Source organism: Ostrinia nubilalis, chromosome 15 (genome assembly GCF_963855985.1).
Source record: "Ostrinia nubilalis chromosome 15, ilOstNubi1.1, whole genome shotgun sequence".
NCBI lineage: Eukaryota > Metazoa > Arthropoda > Insecta > Lepidoptera > Crambidae > Ostrinia > Ostrinia nubilalis.
In genome coordinates, this window is record NC_087102.1 from 7002651 (window position 1) to 7028774 (window position 26124).

General features: G+C 35.6%; 1 protein-coding gene across 4 annotated transcripts in view; it reads left to right on the top strand.

Moving 5' to 3' along the window:
• LOC135078843 (rap1 GTPase-activating protein 1) overlaps positions 1–26124 on the top strand; it is a 394789-nt gene that overhangs the window by 243339 nt on the left and 125326 nt on the right. For 3 of the 4 annotated variants that reach the window (XM_063973402.1, XM_063973403.1, XM_063973400.1), the window contains one exon: positions 10786–10930. In XM_063973402.1, coding sequence (XP_063829472.1) covers positions 10786–10930 — 145 coding nt within the window. Of the gene's footprint in view, positions 1–10785; positions 10931–24585; positions 25349–26124 lie in introns of those variants that run through there. The other variant, XM_063973401.1, reaches the window with a different exon arrangement.

The window sequence follows — 26124 nt, forward strand, 5'->3', positions numbered from 1 at the left end:
TAGGAATTACTGGAATAACTTGAATTATCAAAATTAACCGTGGACCGAAGTTACCTGGGATTTAGTAATAGAACCGTAATCAAGTTCCAACAAAATTTCATAATCGAATTCTTAAATCATTCACAGGATCAAATCAGTTTGAAGAACACAGAAGCGTTAATTAAAATAAAACAGTTAAGTCAAGATAATTTCTGTAATCTTATTACTCAGTTATAAATGAAGTCACTTAACCATTTAGAGTCGTTTAAGTGAACAGATAGCGGAACAATGGGAATTAAAAAGATTCACATCCACATGCCAGATGGATGGTTATAGATATTACCATTAACTTGATTTATAATGACAGAAGAGACAGATAGCTCATTTCACGGTCAAGAATACGATTTTGTTTTTAACACCATGAGAATATACAAACGAAGTATGTTGAACCCGGAATATTTTAAAAACATTGACGTTTCATAATTTCATAGAATTAAAAATACAATAGGCTCGGGATTTGGGTATTTCGTTGATCAACCGAAAAATAAACTGCCAAAAGTACCTACATAAAATGCCTAATGGTAAACGCCTTTCGACATTGGCGAAACCAATGTGTTTCAAATACGCATCGACGTTGCTATTAAAAAGCGTCACTAAATGCATAGCGACAATATACAATTTCTCTGTTCCTGTTTGTCTGAGGCATGAGTCTTAATTGTTATAATTAAAAACACATACGAGCAAGTGAAGATAAAGTCAAACGCAGCTTGAGTATAACCCTATATTTTTGCTATGCAATAATATTATGTCTTATTTGACTTTGCATTGCGACCGTTTGTCCATACAGACATTGTCCAAATGTCCATTGAAGAAAGGATTGCCTGCGCCTGCGATATCAACCCATTTTATGCGGCATATGCTCAGCGGGCAGCTGCGTTAAACATTCACTCTGCACACAATTGCTGTGCACATGTGCATCTGAATCATAGAGACTGGGGGTGTATTCTGCTTAACTTCATAGAAATGTCTGCGACCGTCTCTTTCTACCCTGGGATGCGAATTGAGAGAGCTAGGTAAAGGAATGGAATAGAACTTAGATTGTGTAGTGGTATCTGGAGTGGAGAAAGTCCTGTCGGATAGGAGACATGTCAATACCACCACACGCGAAGCATGCTCTTGCAAGGTAACTCGGATCGCCGTTAATATGTAAGGCTTAAAGTATTTATTTGCATGGCTCTGAAGATTGACGATAGTGCAATACATTAATATCTGTTGTTTGGAATTTTAGTGCGGATTATCTATCATTGCCAGACCATAATAACATAATATCTTCATAAAGAACAAACATCGGAATCGGAATCTGCAGACGTAAATCTAACTTAAAATGTCTGGTTGCGGAACCATCGGTGGTATAACTTTACATTTCTATGGGTTGAACATACATCGAAGAATTCATTTATACTGGCATTGTGAAATGAAAACAGAATTCCAAAACTTCACAATTTAACTTTGAACGAGAATGGAATCGTTTCCATTTTTCTACAACGTCGCAAAGTCACACAACACATTAAAAACTTCTTACTCCAGAATCATGCTACTGATCCCTTTATGAATAAATAAAAACTTAAACAAGAAACGCAGATAGCTCATAGCAAAACCGTCTCGGAAAATGGGAAAGTTTTAAAGAATGCGATGCGATCAGTTCCCCCTCAAAATAGCATTATGTAAATGACGTATTGACAGCAAAAAGTTTCACAGAACGATTTGTCTTTCACACAGCACAGAAAATATGAAGCCCAGAAGGTTCATTACGATTGTGAAAAAACACTGTGGCTTTTCGATTTGCCCGTCAATCAAAAAGTTGATAAAAACACAATAGCGTTGTTGTTAACACAGACAAATTGAAAGACAACAAACATTTTATCAGTCCCGAACATCTGCTAATCAGTGTTACAAGATTCGACAATGGAACTTCTGATGGGGCCCTTCATCGCGAAATTACTCCGGCCCCAAAAACAAACAAACGCTGATTGAGTGGTGAAAACCGGTTATTGTAGATTAAAAGTAGGGGAGATTTAATTTGGAAAAGCATTACCTCGGCCATAACGTTTAGCGGGGGGAGAACAGAATGGTCAGTTAATTGATCTATAAATCACGTCACACCATTATTGGGTTCCGCTCGCGGCCAACAGATGGGGTCATCTCGCACTTTTGTTTATTCTCTCAAAAGCGTTAAATTGTTGATAACCGGTTCACTTCACAGACGAATATAATATCGCTGTCACCGTATATTACGCTCTATTCAATCCTTGAGTATTAATTATCTGGTCTCGTGCTGCTAAATGGACGATTATAATGAACATTATACTCGGCTTCGTCCTCGAGATTAGCATATAAACAACATGTAGTATCGCGTAGCGGGTCGCCATATACGCACAATTTTGAGAGTACTTAAAAAAAAAGAAAATTAAATTATTAAAATTTTCTGAGGGTAGTTGTAAGTACAACCTCTGCCTTTTACTTCCATCTTCGCGTCATTCGTGCTTTAGTGCTTCGCCTGTACGTACGTGCCTCAGAAGTTTCCATCTATATCGAAAAATAATAGTGAAAAGTGTTTGAAAATGCCTAAACGCAAGTCTAAAGACGATATTGAATATCTTAATAGGAAGTTACGCAAGTTAGAACGGAAGATTCGTCGCAAAAGGCGACGTGTTTCAACGTCATCAGATTCAGTGTCACACCTATCGGAAAGAGAAGGTTAGTAAAGTGTTATTATGTTATGGACGCATAATACTCATTTTTTGTTTGCTTGAACGCAAACAAACGGTATTGCGAGCAGTTCGAGGGGCTGTCTCTTACCGAGCATAAAGTATTGCGGGTAGCTACCGGGCTATCTCTTACTTTATTTAAATTATGTGAATATAATTGTTTACATGTACCTGGGTTTGCGTTCTTCTCTTTGGAGTTGTTACTACCCTATAATTTAGTTTGGCGAACAGTATATTAGGACTGTTTTTTAACTAAATATTAAGGTACTCACCGTTACAAATGTCTGTTTTCAGGCGACGTAACACCTACAGATTTGAACTTGTCGATAGAAATACCGAATTTAGATACCGCCGATGATGCATTGCCGTCGGAAATTCCGCAAAATCGTTCAGAACAATCTGGCGATATAATCGAAGCAGAGACTTCAGCCTTGATTGAACCTGTCCAGGGCACTAGTGGTGCTTCAGATACAATAGTTGAGCCCTTGGAGCCAACACTAGACAGTGATATTCTTGAAATTTTGGGTATTGACCCCACAACCCAAATAAAATTTGGAAAAGACATCAACAATGACTTGGCCATTCGACTACAGCATTATTCCACGACTGGATTGTCTAAGGATATGCGGAAGGAATTATCCGACAAATATCTCACTCCGGGCAACTGCAAGTTTATCGATGCTCCGCAACTTAACCCTGAAATAAAGGCCGCCTTGACCGAGCAAGTTGCAAAGAGGGATAAACACATCGAATCAAGACAAAAACAGGTGGCCACTGCTTTATCTTGTCTGAGCGAAGCATTGACATCCATTTTTTCCTCCAAAGACAAAAATACGAACTTAATACGTTCGCTCATGGACACAAGTCGCATTCTATGCGATTGTCAATACAACGACTCAGTTACCAGGCGTAATTTTATTCTTTCCTCCCTGAAAAAAGAATTGAAAGAACAATTACAGAATACCAAGGTAGATAGCTTCCTGTTTGGAGATAATTTGACAGAGACATTAAAAGCTGCAAGAGCAATCAACAAATCTGGAGCAGAGCTGAAAGCTAATCCTCCGCCTAAGACATTTTCTTCTAAAAAGTCAACCCCAGGTCCATCAAAAAACTGGAAAGTTCCTGCGAACAAGAAACCACCGCCATCAGCGACGCAGAAGACGAAGGAAGCGGCTACTCCGAAGAATCGGCCATCAACCTCATTCAAGCAGTCGCAGCCTCGGTACAGCAGCAGCAGTCGACGGTAGACCCGGTAAAGTACGCTGGCAGATTATCTTTATATTATGATCAGTGGGCAATGATAACACAAGATCACATTGTTCTGTCATACGTACAAGGTTATAAAATACCTTTCAATGCCCCAGTTTACCAAATATGTCCTCCAAAAATTCCCAACTACTCTAGTTCGGAAAAACTTCACTTTGATGAAGCCATAAATAATTTATTGTCTGTTGGTGCTATATCTAAGTGCGCCCCATGTGAGGGCCAGTTCCTATCCAACATTTTTTTTAATACCGAAACCAAATGGAAAAATGAGGTTCATATTAAATTTAAAAAACCTTAATAAATTCATTGATACACAGCATTTCAAACTTGAAGATTTGAGAACAGCATTAAAATTAATTTCCACAGACTGTTACATGGCAAAACTTGATTTAAAAGACGCCTACTTTTTAATAAAAATGCATTCTGATTCAAAAAAGTATTTACGCTTTCAATGGGAAGAAAATTTATATGAATTCAACGTTTTACCATTTGGTCTCAATACAGCACCGTACATATTCACAAAAATAATGAAACCGGCCGCACGACTTCTGCGTTGTGCTGGATTGTTATCAACTATTTATTTGGATGACTATTTATTAATTGGCCAATCATATGACACATGTTCATTCAATGTCAATAATACCTTAAAATTACTCACTGGGCTCGGTTTTTTAATAAACGAGGAAAAAAGTTGTCTTATGCCTAGTAAAACGTGCACTTTTTTAGGTTTTAAAATCGATTCAGAGAATTTCCAGGTCAGTTTACCAAATGATAAAATACACAAGGTTTTATCGGAGATTAATAAAATAATTTCATTACAACGTTGCAAAATAAGAGAATTTGCACGTTTTGTAGGTCTTTTGGTCTCTTGTTGTCCGGCTATCGAGTATGGATGGTTATACACAAAAAGTTTTGAACGGTTAAAATTTTTAAATTTACAAAAAACAAATAACTATGATAGTTACATGAATATACCCGAATACTTAGCATCAGACCTACGTTGGTGGCGATACGCTATTCAACACTCTGTAAACAAAATCAAAACTGAAAACTACTGCCTGGAAATTTTCTCAGACGCCTCAACAACGGGGTGGGGCGCAGCGTGCGGTGTTGAGACGGCAAGCGGGTTGTGGAGTGAACACGAAAAAAGCTTACACATTAATTATCTGGAAATTTTGGCTGCTTTCATTGGTCTCAAAATTTTTGCAAAACATTTAAACAATTGTTCAATATTGTTGCGTATCGACAACACGACTGCCATCTCATATATAAACCGCATGGGCGGTATACAATTTCCGCATCTTACCGATGTCACTAAACAGCTGTGGCAATGGTGTGAATGTCGTGGATTGCACGTTTTTGCATCATACATTCGGTCATCAGACAACACAACGGCAGATGCAGAATCTAGACGAATTCATCCAGACATAGAGTGGGAACTTAAAAAGAGCGCTTTTCAAAAGATTACTTTAACTTTTGGTAAACCAGACATTGACCTTTTTGCGTCCAGAATAAATAAAAAATGCAAGAAATATATTTCTTGGCATCGAGATCCCGATTGTTATGCTGTCAATGCTTTTACAGTATCTTGGACTGAGTTTTACTTTTATGCGTTCCCACCAATTTCAATGATTTTAAAGACATTGCGAAAAATTATAGCAGATAAAGCAAAGGGTATTATGGTTGTTCCCCTCTGGCCGACACAGCCATGGTACCCATTATTCCAAAAGCTTTTGATGTCTGATCCGTTAATATTGAGACCTGACAATGACCTAATTGTTTGTCCTTCCAGTCACCACAACATCCACACCAAACTTACCCTGGCGGTAGGAGTCTTATCAGGACAGCGTGGTTAAAAAGAAGCATTCCTCCGTCTGCGATCGATATAATGTTAGCATCGCTATCTAGTAACTCGTTTAGACAATATGATGTATATCTAAAACGATGGTATCAGTTTTGTAATGATTGTAATATTAGCATACACGAAGCGTCAATCCCTAACGTGATTTATTTTCTCACAAAATTGTACAATGAAGGTGCTCAATATAGCACACTCAATACTTGTCGATCTGCATTGGCCCTCATACTAAATAATGTTAATAACAATGATGACAGAATCAAAAGATTCCTCAAAGGAGTTTTTCGTCTTCGGCCACCATTGCCTCGTTATAATATCACTTGGGATACGTCAATTGTACTGGATTTCTTAGGAAATTGGTATCCTAATGAAGATATATCATTAGAAGTTCTCACTAAAAAGTTAATTACATTACTGGCTTTAGCTACAGCCCACAGAGTTCAAACTTTTTCCAAAATACAAATTCAAAATATAGAAATATTTGCAGACAAAATTAATATAAAAATACCAGACCTGTTAAAAACATCCCGTGTGGGGTCAATGCAGCCTGTATTAATACTCCCGTTTTTTACTGATCGAATACAAATATGTCCCGGAAAGACTCTTATTACCTACCTGGATAAAACCAAATCACTCCGCAAAAATGACAAAAGTCTTTTTATTAGTTTCAAAAGGCCCTATAAAACAGTTACGACCCAAACGTTGAGTCGTTGGATTAAAAATGTTTTGAGTGAAAGTGGGATTGACGTGTCGTTGTTCTGTGCGCACAGCACGCGACACGCTGCCGCATCTGCAGCGCACAGAATGGGCGTTAGCCTGGATACTATCAGGAAAACTGCTGGGTGGAGTGGATCCTCCAGTACGTTTTTCAAATATTATAATCGGCCTATAGCAAATCATAATAATGCTTCTTTCGCTAGAGCTATTATGAATAATAACTCTTCTGGTGATTCATAATTTGATCGTCATTAATTATAAATTAAATTAAAAGAATGTAATTCTGTTAAGTCTTAATCTGTTAAGTATTAATATGTTGAACATCAGAGTATGCTGCTATACATATAATAATGTATGTTATAGTAATTATTAAAATACATAATTAACCAGCTCTCATTTATTATTATTTTTTCTTTTTCAAACACTTACTTATTTTGCGACATTGCTCTAAAAGTCTACATGTTGTTTATATGCTAATCTCGAGGACGAAGCCGAGTATAATTAATGATTAAACGAACTTACCTTATGTGAAGTTCAATCATAATTATACGAAGGCTTCGTCCGAAGAGATTAGCATCCCTCCCTCCCGTTATCTACCCCAAAAACGTCGCAAAATAATACTTATCTAAGCTCTAAACTAAATGACGCGAAGATGGAAGTAAAAGGCAGAGGTTGTACTTACAACTACCCTCAGAAAATTTTAATAATTTAATTTTCTTTTTTTTTAAGTACTCTCAAAATTGTGCGTATATGGCGACCCGCTACGCGATACTACATGTTGTTTATATGCTAATCTCTTCGGACGAAGCCTTCGTATAATTATGATTGAACTTCACATAAGGTAAGTTCGTTTAATCATTAATTATTCAAGAATATTGCCACTCGACAATACAGAAAGTAAAAATAAAAACACATTAATTTAGATAAAAAGTAAACCGAGTTCGTAAAAACTCGTTTGCAGGAACAACAGCTTCGTACAATTTTATTGAAATGTTATGAAACATAATAAAAATATGTTTTCTTTTTGTCTTCTTACGCTTTCGAACACTAAAGATTTATTGTAGTTGAAATTAATGAAAATAATACAAATGCTTTAAATGAAAATTGTTTCAAAAATAAAACACGTCTAGTCTATATTCGCTTTAATAATCAAAATAATGCATGTTCATTTAAGCTACCTACCCCTAATGAATATGGATGAGGCGTAATGAAATGAACATGATGGGAAATGTGACCTTCAAGGAAAATACGCATTTTGTTAGGTAGGTAGGTATTCAAGAAACTTACTTTTTATGTAGGGTAGCTAGTTGTGACTCGTTTGCTTTCCATCTTAATCAAAAACTTTAAAGGATAGACCATCTACCTACCCAGAGAGATTTCATGGGCAAAATTTCGTCTTGTTCATATTGTTAATTAGGAAGTCAATGTATCTTATTATGAGAGCTGGAAAATAGTTGGATGGATTATATTATTGGCTCCTTAGTAAGTAAAACGAGCTATTCAGATTGGACACTCCAGTTCAGTTGACTAAATACTCGTACCTACCTATAATCTTTTTGACCCTATTTTCGAAAATTGTAAATACAGGAAAAAGCTTTTTGCAAAGAATACGGAAACATTATTTTGCTAAAAATAAGTGGTTTATTCTCGGATCCAGTCACGTAAAGAGTAAAGAGCCTGTTACATATCCTTTGATGATGATGAGGTAAATTATACCAACATTAACTTATAAAGAGCAGAGAGAATAATGCAAAACGTCGCCTCGTCTAGTCAGGCAGGAGAATTTATGCAACGTTTAAAATAGCTATTTTCCTTTGGTAGAGTAAAAAAAATAACTTTTATCCTGCCTAGGGTTGCCAGGTCCAAAATCACAAAAGCCGGACTTTGTGCTTCATTTGGTCGGACATTTTACCCTAAAAGCCGGACATGTGACCGGGGGGGGGGGGGGGTTGCAATTAGTGTCAGTTCATGAGTGAGTACTATCATCATCGGTTACTATCCAACATCCTGATGCGTGCGCTTTATATGATTCTGTGGCTCGACTTTCGCCTGGCGCGGCAACCAAATAAAAAGCCGGACAGGCCGGACAAGTCCCTAAAAAGCCAAACATGTCCGGCTAAAGCCGGACGCCTGGCAACCCTAATCCTGCCCCGCAGTAGTGAGGTCTATTGTCAAGGTACTTCATTAGGTCCTTGGGGGCTTTGAGACTTCAGAATAAGACCAATGTGCGGATTGATTGATGAACTTTACTGGCACCTCTATTTATACTTCTATCTACAGTTTAATCGTATGTATGCTGTAAAAGGTTAAGTCGGATTGGGTTTTTTTATTGTTTGGTATGTGTGTACTTTCTTATTGTTTTAATAGTAGTTACACCACTTATAACTCAAGAACGGCTGAACCGATTTAGCTGAAAATTGTCAGGGAGGTAGTTTAGAGCCAGGAGAAGGACATAGGATACTTTTTATCCCGTTCGAAATAAAAAAAAAGTCTGCTTATTTATTGCCATTAAGGCGGAACAAAGTTCGCCGGGTCAGCTAGTAAGTACTAAAAAAAAGTTTTAATAAAGTTATTATTATTATTCTCGGTTTACACTTTAGTGTCTCAGCTCTAGGCTGGTATCATTATTATTATTATGTATTTTATTGCAAAAAAAGTGCTATCCTTCCTCATCCTGTCGCCATTCGTCAAGTGTTTGACACATCACAAAATAACACAAAAACAATACGCAACTGCACATTTTAATTGAGTACTCCAATTAAGGAATTAAGTTCTTACTACATTTAGAAAATAATAGTTAATAAAACAAAATTGTATAAATTTATAACTTAACTAGCTTTTGCCCGCGGTTTCAGCCGCATGAAATTTAGTTTGTCACCGATCGTCATAAATTATAGCCTATTATGTTAATCTGGGTTATAAATAAACAATAATACTGTAAAGTTTAGAGTAACAAACATCCAGACATCCACACAAACTTTCGCATTTATAATATTAGCAGGCCTGTTCATCTCCGCGAGTTTACATCGAAAACAAAACACGCACGATGGCCCACCTACAGGATACTATTCGACAAGGCTTCACATACGATCGAACATTGACTCACGCACGCGTATTCATGTGTATGATGGAAGAAAATAAAGAAAATGGTGTACCTTATAAATACTGTCAGTATTTAACTGCCTAAATAATAATAAAAACACAGAATGTACTTTTTTAAGTTGCCTCAAGACATTGAGAGGTAAATAAGTACACTCGCGAGCAAAAGTATGGAATCACTTACATGAAGTTGTTTCCACGCGATCTTGTGTACTAACGAATTTGTTAGTAACAAAAAAAGTAGCACCATTTTAAAGATTAAACTTTTAACTTTTAATTGATACCAAATTCATTTAAATCACACCGGTATTTAAAAAGATATCCCGGCTGATGTGAAGAAGTAAGAAAAAAGACATGTACCAACTGTTTGATACGTCGCGAGTTGCCCCCTATAAAAGCACGTGTTTTCGGATTTTTGCGTTCACACGTTGATCCATACACATCTCGGCTTCTTTTGACACTTTACCTGGGATTCTACACCTACAGAAGCAGCACAAATCGTTGCACTGTTGCAAGAAGGGCTCAGCCAGCGGGCTGTCGCACGTCAGCTCCACATAAGCCAGTCCTGGGTTTCGAAAGTTTTAAGACGCTTTTGGGAGACTTGTGGCTTTATCCCGAGACCAAGTTCTGAACAGCGCCGGTGCACATCGCAGAGGGATGACCGTTTTTTCATGTCAACCTCTCTATGAAATCGTCATTTGACTGGCATCGACGTCCAGCAAGAGCTCAGAAATGTTCGTAGGATAGCTGTTAGCGAGTGGACAGTTCGTCTAAGATATGAGCAATAAAATTTGACTAAAAAAAGGCCTGCCACAGGCTGGAAACTGACGGCAGGTCACCGATATTCATTATTATTCTGTGATATTAGTAGGAAGTAGAATTAGTAGAATTGGTTGGTGCAATAAGGTTATTCAAATCCACCTCTAGTCCTAATTCAAGCACGTCTTGTGATGTGAATATTTTTACTCGATAAAATGAAAACGCGGGAAATAGTCGTGAAATAATTTCCTATTTTCAAACACTACCGCCATCTATCATTGAAGTTGAAACAAGCTGGTCTTGGTTGGCACTACTAAACAGTTCCATATTTCTCCGCAGACGACAGCACGTGGCAGCGCCATGGAGCTCCACGACGACAGGGGGCGCTCGCGCCCAGCACGAACTATTCGAGTTGCTTGAACGAGTGCAATGTGGGACCCGGTTAGACGACCAGAGGGCGGTATTGCCGCCTTATTTTTCTCAGGTAAGTCATATTTATTTAAGTATTTAGTGAATTAAATTAAATTAAAGAAATAATTTACTTTACCATACCTTACGTAGAAGTACTTCAAGTATCCGATAGATGGCAGCAATTAAACTACTACTGCTGCCATCTATCGGATACTTTGAGTACTTCTACGTAAGGTAAAGCATCTGGCGCTTCCGAGCAACTGTTTGTATAAACATCATAGTTTCGAATCGTGTCAATAGGTGGCTCTTATTAGTAATCGTCTGGCTAGATTGTTTTTGTTAGGTATTGTTTTGTTTTATTTTTTTTGTTAATAATAAAGTTTTTTTTTAAACCTTAAAACAAGTTACTATTTTAGAGATAGATTTAAGTCGGCTGTTCCGTTTCTAACTGTTAACTAAACTACAGATTATTCATTTATTTTGTACTTCAGCTACTGAAGTCAACTTTTTTTTTTGTTTGGGCCCTCCTCCTAGGTCAGGCGTTCTCGCCCACTTTGGAAAAGGCTGCCCTAGGTGAATATAATTATACTTATTATGATAACGATTTTTTATTGACAAGAAGACAACGCAGTTCACCATAATTTACCTATTATCTGTCCATTTGAACTTGCCATGTCACGCCCACAGAATCGTTCCGGTCAAGTTTGCAAATCGGTCAAACTTGACCGAGTAGCTTGACTGTTGACCCTCGACCGTTGGGTCGCAGTTCGTTGGCAAGCATAATGGTCGGAAGCGGTGGTAGCTGCGACCAAGATAGGGTGGGAGGCGAACCGTGACAGAAGTGATGGCGACTGTCTTTTGTTCTTTTAACGTCTCTACTTGTATGAATATGTCTGCTTTTACCGCCATCTGCACGCGGTATTTTTACGCATTTCGAACAATATCACTCACATTTTTTACAGTTGAGTAATTTAGTTCTGCCAATAGACTGACAAGAGGTGACCGTCTCTTGTTCTTTTAACGTCTCTTCTTGTGTGAATACCAGCAAATATTGTCTGCTTTTACCGCCATCTTCACGCGGTATTTCCACACATTAAGACGAACAATATCATTCACATTTTTCACAGGCCAGTAATTTAGACTTGCCAATTTATGACTGTCTATTGTTTCACTGAGTGTTAGGGACAAACATTTTAATAGCCTATTAATACTATTATTATAAATTCATTCATAAATCCTGTTTTTGCTTTCATAATGAAAAAATGTTATTCAATAATACAATTATCTACTCCAGGAAAATGTTTGCAACAGCTATATTTTATGAAGTATTTTATATTGCAAATATTGAGCACTTAATTTACTTAATTTACCCGCGTTTGCCTGATTAAGTCCTATTTCGTTCATATTTTACTTAATTTTTAAGGTAACAAGCTTTTTTTACCGCGCCAACGGTTAATTTTGACTTCAATCTGCTAAGCTATATTAAAACAATGGCGGCCTTAGGGTGGGTTGCACCATCTTATTTTAACTTTGACAAACGTCAAAAATCTGTCAAACTCCATACAAAAAGCACCGGTTATCGTCATAGTTACCGTTAAAGTTAGGTGGTGCAACTCAGCCTTAATATTTCTCCGCGAAGATTAGCATCTATTGCATAATTAATGAAGAACAAATGTTGATCCTGTCCGTTTGTACATTTAGATTCCATGATATTAAAATTTTGTATAATCAGAATAAATAAAACGTGAAAAATAAAATATTTATCAAGGAAAAAAGTAATTACATGTTTGCGGGTTGCCACCAATTTTTGATGATGGATGATGGGTTCAATCCATTAGCAAAAAGAGAGTTAAATGAACAAAAAGTCATCATCATTATCATTCTCGTAGCTCCTGGTATGTTTTAAAGTTTAAAAACTTTTTACAGTCATTTTTACGTTTTACATGTACAATTTATTTTATGTGATAGGAAGTGGTTTTAAAAATGATTTATTTTGAAATAGATATTATGAAATAAACAAAAAAATACCATTAAATTAGTAGATGCTAAATGCGAATTAAACCGTAAGTCAGAGAAATTTGCACAATATTAAACCGTAAGACTGAAATGTATAGTACAACAATACATCAAGTTTTGTGGCATTTAGTTGTAGCCCACTATTTGTGTTTTGTAACAAAAATGTATAGTCTGCCAACTAGATATCCTCTTTTCAATTTTATGTCAAGTTTATGACCAATTGACCAGTTTCTACCAATTAATTTGGTTTTAAGATAGAATAAAACTGTGTAAAGAATGTGTTCTATCAACAATTTTTCTTACACTTCAACTATTCTACATAATGTTAATTTTTTTAATATGTAATACTCACAATTTTTATTGGTACTTTAAACTTAATGTACCGCTGCGTTTTAGGAATGTATGCTAATACAAAATCAGACCTATTGGAACTACTTACGTTAGTTTTAGCTTGAACATAAAGATTGAACTTGTGTAACCGGCTTAAGGCAAAAAGTAAGTAAAATTTATTTGCCTAGAAAACAATTTTACAGAATAGAGGATACATGCATATTTAAATCGTACATTATAGTTTTGTCGCTTCCTCTCACCGATTGGAAAATCCGTTGTGGTCGAGTTATTCTAGGTAGGTATTAATAGTGTATTGTTTGTATTTTTATTTTTAGTTAGTTTAGTCGATGTTTAGCGACGGAAACAAACGCTCATCGGATCAATCTTTTATGGTATTGTTCTGGGAAAAGTAGAGGCGAAGTATTTTAAATAGAACCGGACTTCTGACTTATTTCGACTGAAATTCGATATTTTTATGGAACTTTTATTGAGACAGACAGAAGTAACTAGTTTCCCATTCAACGATCCTGTCAACCTAGACCTCTCATTTATGTCTAACTATGCCAGTCTAAATAGTCCATCAAGTATCTTATAACAATAAAACAATAATGGGCCTTATTACAAAAAAGTTAAACCCGGGAGATCCCGGGATGAACACGGGTCTTAAAATGTACTTAATTTCCACTATAAATGACAATTTAAACTAGAGTTTATCTTTTTGTTATATTAAGTAAGGAGAGAGTTCTTGCAACTCTTATCAATTTATCCAGAACCAACAAAGCAAATCACAGCTTTTTTAAAGTATTTCACTAATAAAAAACTGCAGTTCACTTCACAAGTGAAGATATGAATGATAGTTTAATATTAATTGGTGCTTGGATCTTTTACAATGACTCTTTAAAGGTTAATTTGTGTCAATACCAATGACTTTTGCATCTGGAGGTGACTTCATCGTGGTAGTTCTATCATACAATTAAATATTTGATTTGAAATTAAAAGGTATCCTACAAATCCTACTATTGCTATAGCAAATTAAAGCGTAAAAATATGCATAATATTGTTGAAATAAGTTTGTATTATTAAAATTATAATATGTTGCTGTAACTACCGCTTATACAATACCTACAATATTATTATGTATTTGGTTTGATATGTTTTATAATGTTGCTGTTCATTTCCTTAATAAATAAAATAAATAATTAATGAATCAATTGTAATACAACATGCAATAAGGTGGATCTATAATAAAATTTACTAATTAAAACTACAAAACTGATTGAGATATGAATAAAACTAAAAATAACACTACGCAAGGTGGACCGACGACATCATAAAGGTAGCAGGAAAGCGCTGGGCGCAGGCCGCTACCAACCGGGTAACATGGAAAGCATTGGGGGAGGCCTATGTTCAGCAGTGGACGTCCTATGGCTGAGATGATGATGATGATGATAAAATTTAATACATTCTAATAAAATTCCAGGCCATACTTCGCGAAGATTAGCAATTTTTTGATCAAATTAAATTGGTTTCTCTGGCTTAACCGGACTTCGTCACGGATATCCGAATAGCTGAAGTAGGGTTACTTCTAAATTAAAAAATACGTCATACGTAAATGTTGGATCGGTTGTGTGATCTATCAATACTTCAAAACAGTTCTCATACCACTGTTATTTGATCCACGACTGGACAAGGCCAGCACTAGTGAACGCGGTCTTTGTGGCCACAGCCTTTGGCCTTGCTCTGTGATCTAGCATTAGAACTCAATATGCACAATCTCAATGGAACAGGCTACGTTTATCTTTTTGTTAAAGAGAACGGATCACAATTTGAACGTAAATTGGGTGTTACACAAAAGAGAGAACTAAAAAACCACCTTAGTAGAGATTTTGCTAGTATTTGACGAATTTTAAAATAGGTTGTCCGCAACTTACTCCTAGTGGATTTCGATCAAAAATTTCGTGGTAGATAAGTCTATTTTATATTCCAATCTAAAGTATTTACATTAATACTATAAAATGAGGGATAGGATGTTAGTAAAGTTTGTTTGTAGAAAGTAGACTGGAACTGAAATCAATTTTCAAAATCATGGTACATTATTCCATTATTATAGAGCCTATATTTTTAATACTTATTTCTTCGATATCCGGATTTAACTGACGTCTATCATAGAAAACAGCGGTTTCGATTTTGCGGAAAGAAACCGCTGTTTTCTGTGCTAGTGTTGAATAAGCTTCTCACAGTTCCATACAAACCTGATTATTTTTGCACATTCATATATGTACATATAATGTTTTTATATTCGTTTGGATAAGATAACTAAATCACGCATCTTGTATTTCCCCCGATTAAAAAGTAACATTAAGAAAACTAATCATTCCTTCACATTAAGAAAATCCACATTAAACAAAGAAGTAACACAATGCAGAAGTGATTATTCATTGATCTCGCAAACAGTATGCGGAGTTTATCTCTTGGCAGCGCAGCCTGTTATCAGATTAAAGAAAAACCTGTCAAGCGCGAGTCGGAGCTTTTTGGTAGAGTTCCGTATATAATTTTGGTAACGAATGACATTGTTACTGCCCTTGTAAATGTTTTAATTATAAAATCGAATGGATTACACTAAATAAATCAGGTTTACGCCCGTATTCGAGGTCTCACAGTGCGCATGAACGCACAGCGTGACACACTAACCAATTACAGAGCTCTATTCAACGCTGTGCGTTCGATTTGCTGCTTCAGTTAAGCAAGCATCGTTTGTGAATACGGGCGTTAGACTATTGGCTAACAGCTTTGTCACCATATAACTTAGTTCACAATTAAGGTAATTTACCTGCTTTACACTATGAACTTTTAATTATACTTTAGACATAAATACACTTATGCATCTTGTCTATTAATAGAAGTCACTTTTGCTGTATCCAACAATCAATACCAATTAGTACCTACTGACTACTTAATAAGAAATTAAGAATCAATGAATATTACGTTTAATTGTATTTCTGCTAATTTAGGTTAGGACCACATATTCCAGACCAGACATTAAAATAATTAATAACCTTTAAATCTAGACTTTCCAGCCCAGTGTTCATCATGATAAAGGTTCACATAGACACGGACCCCTAAAAACTTCATACGAGAGAACTCAACTGGCTTGCGGTGCGATGTAGGCCAAATACTGAATGGGCTTAGCACTTGATTTATTGGTCGTACACACGAGCCGTGTAAAAAGACAATATTATAGGGTTATCTTATGAGGTTATGTTATTGTTTCTCTTCTCGTATTACGTTTTTTTGTGGTTTTACTATGCTTTACACACTTTTGTGCTATAATATTCTGTGGTGTGAAATATTTCCGTATCTTTGAAGCTGGCGTATGAGAGGAAATAATTTTAGGCAAGTAACGTAGGTAACTAGTGTCACTAATAGACTAGTAGTTATTCTTTGGCAAGTGTTAGTGCCAATATAGGCACTGTTGCTATAGTAATTTTAAATTCACAAAACATTGGAAATTGGTATTTTTTCACTAGGTTAAGGTTGGAATAAACAAGGTAACAATCTATTCAAGATCATGGATTCTAGGTTGTTTTAACATGTGTGTTATTTGCACTTTTAAATTGATACATAAACTTTTATCCATACACATTTATTATTACGAGTAAATGATAAAAAAGTTTGTAAAGACATACTACAAGTAATATAGAAAGTAAAAAAGGCTTTTTATTTTTATACAAATAAAATATATTTTTTTAAAGTTTAGTTTTGTGACATAAAAAAAACAACTGTTCATTCAAAACGAACAATTGCGTTAGTGCAGCGAATCTGAATTTCTGAGTATTCGTAGAACTATAATTTACGCAGTAGATCCGTTTTCGTCATATCTAGTTATTTTCTAGATCAGTATTTTGACGTATCCGAATCTGACGTTTGAAACCGCACTTATTCTAATGTAAAATACCGAATCCCCCCGGTATAGAATATAGATTACCAGAAATACCAGACCCTGGAGTACCTGCGCTGCACTAACGACCGCCAAATGAGGCGCATGCAGTTGCATAAGTGATGCATCGCTTACATAATCACAATAGGGATGCGTAGAGTATGTCGATAATTCGAAATGTTAGAAAAAATATCTCCTTAATTTGAAAAAGTAAGCGTTAAAAGTAAAGTCATCAAATAACCTATAATTTATTTTTAAACTTTTATTATAACTTGGGAAATAGTATCAATGTTAGGTGTTAGGAGAGGCTTTTTAAGCTACGTAAACAACTGCCTGAGAAAAGTCACTTATATTTTTCAATAGTTCGCAATTTGATATCCTAACCACGAGTCATTATGCTTTAATAAGCTTTAGTAAGTTCATGAATTAATAAGTAAGCAATAAAAATGAACCCGAAATTGTATGTAAAAGTACAGCTTTATTAAAAAGAGATAGAGATTCACCGATGAACATATTAAAAAAAACATATTCCAAATGTTATACTATTTTCAGTTCATATTTCACCATAAAACAAGCTCATCAAAAAATTCCTGAAAATATTTCATCGATACATTTTTCATTTTCCAACATCACTGCCACTATCCAGTACACGATGCATAATGTAGCGTTCTTAGGTAAGACGTATCGATAAAAATAACGTCACTACTCGAACGTGATCTCCGTATGCAGAATGACTTCTAAGCACAGTCTCCGATCAGTCACGTATACGTGCTTATTAGGTCTGTGGCTTTGGATTCCCTTCTCGTGATGAGGCAAAGGCATAAAATAATATGCTGTGCCTATAGCAGTTTTTGCGGGTAGGTACACCTCCAGTTCTCCACTGCTAAAATGTAGTAATAAACGATTGTATTCGTACTAAGACCGAGTTGCACCATCTGGCTTTAATCGTAACTGAAAGTTAGTAGTTTAATAGACTTTTGACGTTTGTTATAATTAAAGTAAGATGGTGCCTACAATCTAGCCCTGGATGTGTTCAATACAATACTGTTCATTTATTATTATTTGAAAAAGATAAGAAGTAAACCGTTTCCGCACAAACTTTTACTTCAATTTTCCATTTTGTTTTGTTGTATTTGCTTAGGTATTTGATAAAAATCTACTAATCTGCTGGTTTCTTCAAGAGTTTTTGCCTTGAACGTTAGAGATATCAGGATATCTTAGAAAAAACTGAAGTACCTACCTATTAAAAACTTACATAACACAACTTAGCCTTTCAGGCTATATTTTCCCACTGGGCTGTCATGAACTTTTTTTCTATTATATCATAACAATCGATTGACCGGTAATTATGTTTGCAAGACGTCTCTGATGTTTTACATAATCGCATAAACGATTCATAATAATTATGAAACCCCTAAGAAATTATATAACATCAAGTTTTAATTGATGTTTGCTATGGGCTGTAAACTCTGTAATTATTTTACGTGATTCACAGTTACATAAAGTAAATTCAATGGCAAGTGGTACATTTTGGGTTATTCATGTCAAAAACATTGCAAACAGTGTTTTTCGTTTCTTCCTCTATTGTGTGGGTTTTGTTAAGAAATCTGTTGTCTTGACTTAATTATGTCTAACGATGTCGGATGGAAGAAATGTGCCCATCGAAATACGTAGGTTGTGACGTAGGTATCATCATATTTTTTTAAGCCATGCTGTACTGATACAGAGAGTAAAACAAAGCTAAAAAGGTCTTGACCATTGACCATAGCGATGATAGCGCCATCTAGTTTTCGACGTGGGGAACTAATCAGAATAAAAAATGAGTTTTAAATTTCGAATAAGAGCACTGAAGTTAGATCGTCACTTGTTCGGTTTTATTGTTGGTCAAGTAGTAAACCTTGGAAGCGTCAGTGGTGGATTGTCCCATTTATCGTGTAAAATCAGGTTAATTCAATTAAACCTATTAGAGCCCAAGACATTTATTTGCGTTCAGATGCGATGGCGCCATAGTTAAATTCTTCGTAGTTTTTCGTCGGTCAAGAACGTAATTTGATAAGGTTTTATATACAAAATATTATATTGTAAGATAATGGTACCAACTCACCGTTATCAAAATACATACAAAAACAGGTATTTAGTCAATTTTAATAACATTAGCAAATCGATTAGTGTCATTGAGTTAATGGATTTGCAAAGCAGTTAGGCAACCTAAAAATAAATTAAGAGAAAGAATTTTGGCAATATCTTGACATTTGAGTTTTTTAGGTTTCTTGCTATTGTAAAATAGGTTATTTGAATGTTATTTAGAAATCGGATCAGTTGCTTGAGAAACTTTGTCTTTAAATCAAGGATAAAACTTTTTTTAGATTATGATTTATTCAGTTTAAAACGATTTTAAACAAAACTGTCAGCTCAATGGTGCCTCCTTTCATGTCCTATAGGTTTTAAAAGCACCTGCTGGAGTAATAGAAGATTATCTTTCAATTACCTTAGACTGAGTTACACCACCTAATTCTAACCGTGACTAACCATAGCCGATGTTTTATGTATGGAGTTTGACAGACTTTTGACGTTTGTTAAAGTTAGAGTGAGATGGTGCAACCCAGCCTTACAGTTGTTTTGTAATTGATAGTCAAATGTGTCAATTTTTTTTTATAATAACAAAAAGTTCACTAACTCTACTACTCGTATCAAACAAACCGACAAAATGTTTCCGTATTGCAATTGCAATTTGAGTAGGACGACAAACGACATGGAACTGTGTTAAAAACCGTACGTTTGTAGGCAGGACATCCCGCGGTTAACCGAATGTTTAAAACAGGACCAAATGTGACACGAAAACGCAATTCGTGAATGCAATTCCGATTTAGGGTTACCACTTCGATCTACATTACCAACTAGATCGGGTCAGCACAAAAACACGTCTAGGGAAATAAGAGCACTTAAGTAGCGAGTTCTTTTGTTGTAATTAATCCCTTTTTGTCTGGCCTCAATTTAATTTAAAAATTTTAGTCTTTAAAATTTCCATGTACACCATGTTAAAACTGTGAGTTGGCGTTAATTAGGACTCTTCTTAAGTGGGCTATTATTTCCCGAAACGTAACTTTTGCGCTGACCCGATAGTTGGCATTGTTGATCGAAGACGTAAAGTGACATGGGTAATTATTTTTAACTTGAGTTGATAAATTACTTGTCTGTTTTGGGCGGTCGTCGCCTTGGTAACGGTGTGCGTAACATTGGAATGTTTTGTGTTGTAGGGCTTATGATAACTTAATAGACTCACTTCGCTAGAGGTAAACTTCGTAATAATTATAACTCTTAAATATAGGATCTATGTATGACTTTTGCTTACGTTTGATAGTAAAAACAACTTATATTTTAAATCTTGCTCGTATTTATGATAAAAGTGTATCAGGTTTATTATTCGGTTCCTTAATTCCTTGTAAAGAATTTTGTACAGCCTTTGATCGAAAATCGATCGAAAAAAATCTATGGTCTGCTATTTCAGTTTCAGTTAGTTCAGGTATTCTTCGTACTCTAAGTTGTTCTGATTAAATTTGATGCTGCTTCCTAGACACTTCTTCTTGTCGTGTCGACAGCAAACCTACACAGTGTCAGCCCAAAACTCCGCCACAAGAGTGGCGTTGTCAGTAGCCTTCATTAAATTTTCCTGCGTGCAGTTGTCTGGGCACGTAGGGAGCTATATCATGTGCTTCGTCGACTGGGGATCAAAACCACACTTTCCTAATATACATACACTTACCCAGCTATATCCCCTAGGATTGGTTAACTTTCTTTGGTAGCTTTTTCATTGGTCAAGTGGCCAAGTGCCAACCCTGAGTGCAGGCCAAGTGAGTGCACACTGCGCACGTGACGAGTCTGTTGTTACCGACCACATATTGGGAATACGTGGGTGCGGTTACACTATAATTACAAACTAGTAATAATGTTTTAATTTCACTGTTTGGTTCTATTAATGAGTGTAGGATATTGTTATTGGATATTGATTGACCCCATTGAAATAATGACCCAATTGACTGTCCTCGGTTAATACATTATTAGACACTGACTGATTGAATATTCTCAATAATTCTACCAAAAGCTCTACTTACAAAATATGTAGAACTAGCTTTTGCCCACGGCTTCACCCGCGTAAAAATTTAGTTTGTCAAATATCGTCATAAATTGTAGCCTATGTATTTTTCTGGGTTATAAACAATAATACTGTAAAGTTTCATCGAGGCTTCCGGCGACTGGGACCGCAATTAACTGGGACCGCGGTCCCAGTCGCCGGATCCTTAAAAATTAATTAATATTCTTCCGGCAACTGGGACCACTCGTAAATGATAACTGAAATAAAAAAATGTACAGTCACACGAAAATTTTTTAGGTGAAATAATTGAAGAAGAATCCTTTTTAATTTAAAAACATCAATTATTAATATGAAATATTTATTTAAACAGGGCAACTTGACCTTTAAATCGACTAAGCTTTAGTCAAAAATTATACCGCGGGATTAATTGTCCACATGAATACTTTTCTTATTTTTCTTTTGTCATCTCATACCGGTTGTAAGAAAAGATAAAATACATTGTATTATTTGAAATATTTGTACATTCATGAATAAGTGTCTGGGGAAAAAATTATACGCCATAGCTTGGTTATACTGATTTAATAAAAAAAAGTCAGTCGTTTGATTTATAGTACTTATAGTAGATTTATAGTGGATTTATAGTAGATTCTAAGAGGAAAAATATCTTGTATTATATAAATGAAATTCAGTAAATAATAATTAAATGGTAGAAAATGCTTTAAAGTATTCAGTCCAATATTAGTATTTGTATTAATGTATGTAAAAATGGCCTAGCTTAATCTACTTATTGCTAAGCGCATAGTTTAAAATCATGTCTAGAACGAGTCAGTGATAATTCATATAAATAATTTAGAATTTTGTTTTTCGTATGACTGTACCGATTTTGGCCTGAATAATATATTTTTCTAAGTTATCTATGAGTGGTCCCAGTTGCCGGAAGAAAATTATTTATTTTTTAAGGATTCGGCGACTGGGACCGCGGTCCCAGTTAATTGCGGTCCCAGTCGCCGGAAGCCTCGTTTCATCAACATCCGTTCAGTAGTTTTTGCGTGAAAGAGTAATAAACATCCAGACATCCAAACTTTCGCATTTATAATATTAGTAGGACTTATCGGCAGAGGGTCTTTAAAAAAAAATAGTGTCAGATATATTATTATTTGGAATGTTTATAAGAAAAATTTATAAAACAAGATAAGCAACACATTATCAGTAAAAGTTATTTCGAAGTCACCATTGAAATAAGGCTCATTAGCCTGTTGCATATAATTTGCCCCTGTATGAAAGAAAAGTCACAAAAGAAAATTTATGTTTTCCTTGAAACCAGAACCGAAAATAATTTGTAACTACATACATTATGTAAGTTGCAATATTGTATCTGCGAAGCATATTACTCGTATATCTGTATAGGTAGCTAATTTTCTTTTTAAAACTTTTTTTATTGTCTGAACTCTTACAATACAGCCTTCATTCTTAAAGAAAAGGAACCGTTTCCTTAAAAATGACGTTGCTTTACTTTTTGCGTCAACCGCATCCTTCCTTCGTGCGTTGGAAGTGCGTTTGCGCACCCAAAACGCTGTGGGCTTCGGAAGCAGATGTCGAAAACACCTGTGTGCACCTTTTGTGAGGGTTTTCGATCCAATTTTGATCTTTGATCCAATATGATAATGCAGTTAATTTTGATACTTTCTTGCGTAATAGCTAGGTATCTACTTAATTACATTATTAATACAGTCACTTTGTTGTAATTGTAAAGCCCCAGATAAAGTTTTTCTTTGTTTTCTTGATTTAATATTCGAACAGTTTTGACGGTTAAAATGTTAATTAATACCTTATTACTTTTGGTTCGGGTGAAGTAAGAAGTTTTTGGTACTAAGAGTAATCTTAAAAGTACAAATTAATTACATTGATATCTAATTTATTGAATGATTCCTCCTAGATCCTGGTTATCCCCTTTTATGAATAACTTATTCCCTTTTGACCGCCCCAGAAACGTTAGTTACGATCCAAGTTACAGGATGTGCAATGATCAACAAATTATAATTTTCCCTATGGAAAATCCTCTGTGAGCTTCTTTCTCATGGTTTTTCTCATGGTATCGCATAGCAAACGCCCACTTTTGGCAAACAACGGCATATGCACCTGCAGGATCCCCCATAGAAGTCCCATCGCAGATGCGCTTCGCTGCGTACGCGCACGGCCGGACGTTCTCACGCACTTGCAACTGTTATGTTGGCTAAGTAGCACTTCAAGCTAAACTCTGCACCTTATGTACCTCGAATAGAGGCTATTTTACAATAAAATGTAGTGTAGTCTGAGTGTCAGAGATTGTCTATCGCGGTGAAAGAATCTTAGGACAGTTGTTAGGTTTGTTGATTAGTAATTAGGTACGCGCGTGAAGGAAATATTGTTGGGAAATTAAATTGCTTGTATCTTAGTGAGTATATTGTCACAGGATTGTGATTTTTCCGTGCTTTTTTTTATCGATGTGGAAATCGAAGTCTACAAAATCCTATTGTACATTTAACCTTTTTGACACAAGATCATATCATAGGAACGGGAAAACAATAGGAAAATCGTTGTTGTAATAATAATGTAAACGGCGATAATATTTATGTAATATTAATTAAAATGTTGTGGTTTTTAGGACATTATCGGAATTCCATTGCATTACATATCTGATAAATATAGTTTATATAAAAAATAATGAAAAAATAATATTAACATCAATTTTTTGGGTATTTTTACGCAGTCACATTTTCTATTAAAATTAAAAGCTTAAAGAAACAAAGTAAACTGCCTTGAAATATTCTTAAGTAAAATTAGGAATACTTTGTCAATTACAATTCTTTCAAAACAGCCTCGTCTGGCAAAACATTCGTACTTAACACGATTCTTACATTGTTTGTTTGAAAATCTCTAGTGCACGTGGTTTTATGAAAATAATTTACAGTCTATGTCTATTGTATGTTAAACACTTGGCCTTGTTATTAGTTATCCATCCTGTTAGCTAGATGATCATAGACTTAACTATCTAGTATTTAAGTATGAATCCCCAGCCTTTTTTTAATTACTTTTTTTGTATCAAGCGTTTCTCTGTTTGTATTGTCTCATCTCACAATTTTTCATAATAAGTGCACAATGGAAAATTGCACTAGAAAACGTTTGGAAACTTTTTGTTGTCTTCTCAGTCTACATTCACCTGTCTTGTCATTGCACCGCTTCTGTATTCGGAGGCTTGCGAAGCTACTTGTCCTTATCTATCGTATCTCGATGGGAACTCGAAGAAAGAGACGGAGTTCTTAGCCACCGTCGGCACCAGCATGTGGCATGCGGCACGCGCCGCTCCATTCGGTTTTCGAACGTAAGCCAGTGAGGACGCTGTGTCGATTTGAATTTCGAATTATCGCGATTCGATCGTATTTTGACAGTTGTATTTACAAAGTTTTTTTCTGTCGAAGTCGGGAACCTGGTTGTTCTAAAATCGAATTTTATGAGTGGACAGTGCAAAATTGTGTGAAAAATGTTGGATTATTATAAATTGTGAATGAAGTTTACTTTGTCGGTGACGTTTTCGTGAATGCGAAAGAAGTGTAACCTACATCCTGGGCGCGAAACGCTTCAAGTGAAAGTTTAAATACACAGTTTTTGTTGGACCTGCCGCGTCTCGAAGTTTGAATATTTGTGACTGTTTGTTATAATTGAAAAAGTTCCGGACACTTATGGGAAGGAACGCATCTGCGTGACCCGAAAACTGTGATAGAAATAAACGATTTACGAGATTTATTTCGTCTTTGAAGTTGTGTTCCGTAGAATGATTAATCGTGTGTGTATGAGGATGCGTTTCGGGGAGAGTTAGAGGGGAAACGGTGTGGACTTTTTTGGGCTTTATGAGGGAGAGACGGTCTTTTCCGATAAGCAGCGAAGTGGCGTTGAAGAATGATAAGGATGGAACTGGGAAGCATGTGGTGAACTCTGTGCTTTGTGGTGTTGTTGATGAACTGTCGAACGGTCGGACGGGTCGAAGAGGCTCGTGGGTGCGCCACGCAGTCATGGGGGTTCTCAGATGGAAGGATCTGACCGGCGTGAGGACCAGCACGCCCACTGATCAGAAAGAGGTCAGTTTACGTAACTTTAAGGTCACAAAAACAAAAGATAAGCGTTCTGATAACGCATTAGTTAATTCAATATTTGTTTACCAACAATGGAATTAAGTTCGTTAGGCTAATCGCTTTATTAATGAGATGTTAACGAAACTTGCGTTTGCGATGTCATAGGAATGGACGATTAACCTTAACTTACATTTAATCTCTCTGTCAAGGAAAATCTTGTTTTCCTAATAAGGAAATTAGTCATCATCGTATGTTGCGTCGTCATTGCGTATTACGTCAATATTGGGATTTATCTGACGTGATAGTGACATTATAAGTCCATCTTCCTTATGTTAGCGTTTCTTGGGATATATTCATAGATTAGATGGAACCATGATATCTTTTTGAAGTGATTAGGTGTCTACTTATCTATTGCTCATATTTTCCACACACTATATTCTATTTTATTTAAGCATAGGTACCTCGATTTATGCTATCCTAAAATATTATCCTTAAAGTCACGTCAGTAGTCTTACATCTAAAGAAATAAAGGCTCAAAATATTATTTCTATACACAATGGTTTAGTTAATACATACTAAGAACGTACCTATTTACTATTCGGTTAATGATAAGCTGAGCAAATAAAGATTTATGAATTAGAAATAATCCAAATAGGTATTATCAGCAATTCAAATTGTACGTACAGCCGACAGCAAATCATACGATTTGACTCAAAATAGTATTATTACAAACATAAGATACCAAAGTGTCAGTACTAAGGTTAAGGTGAATTGGTACTAAA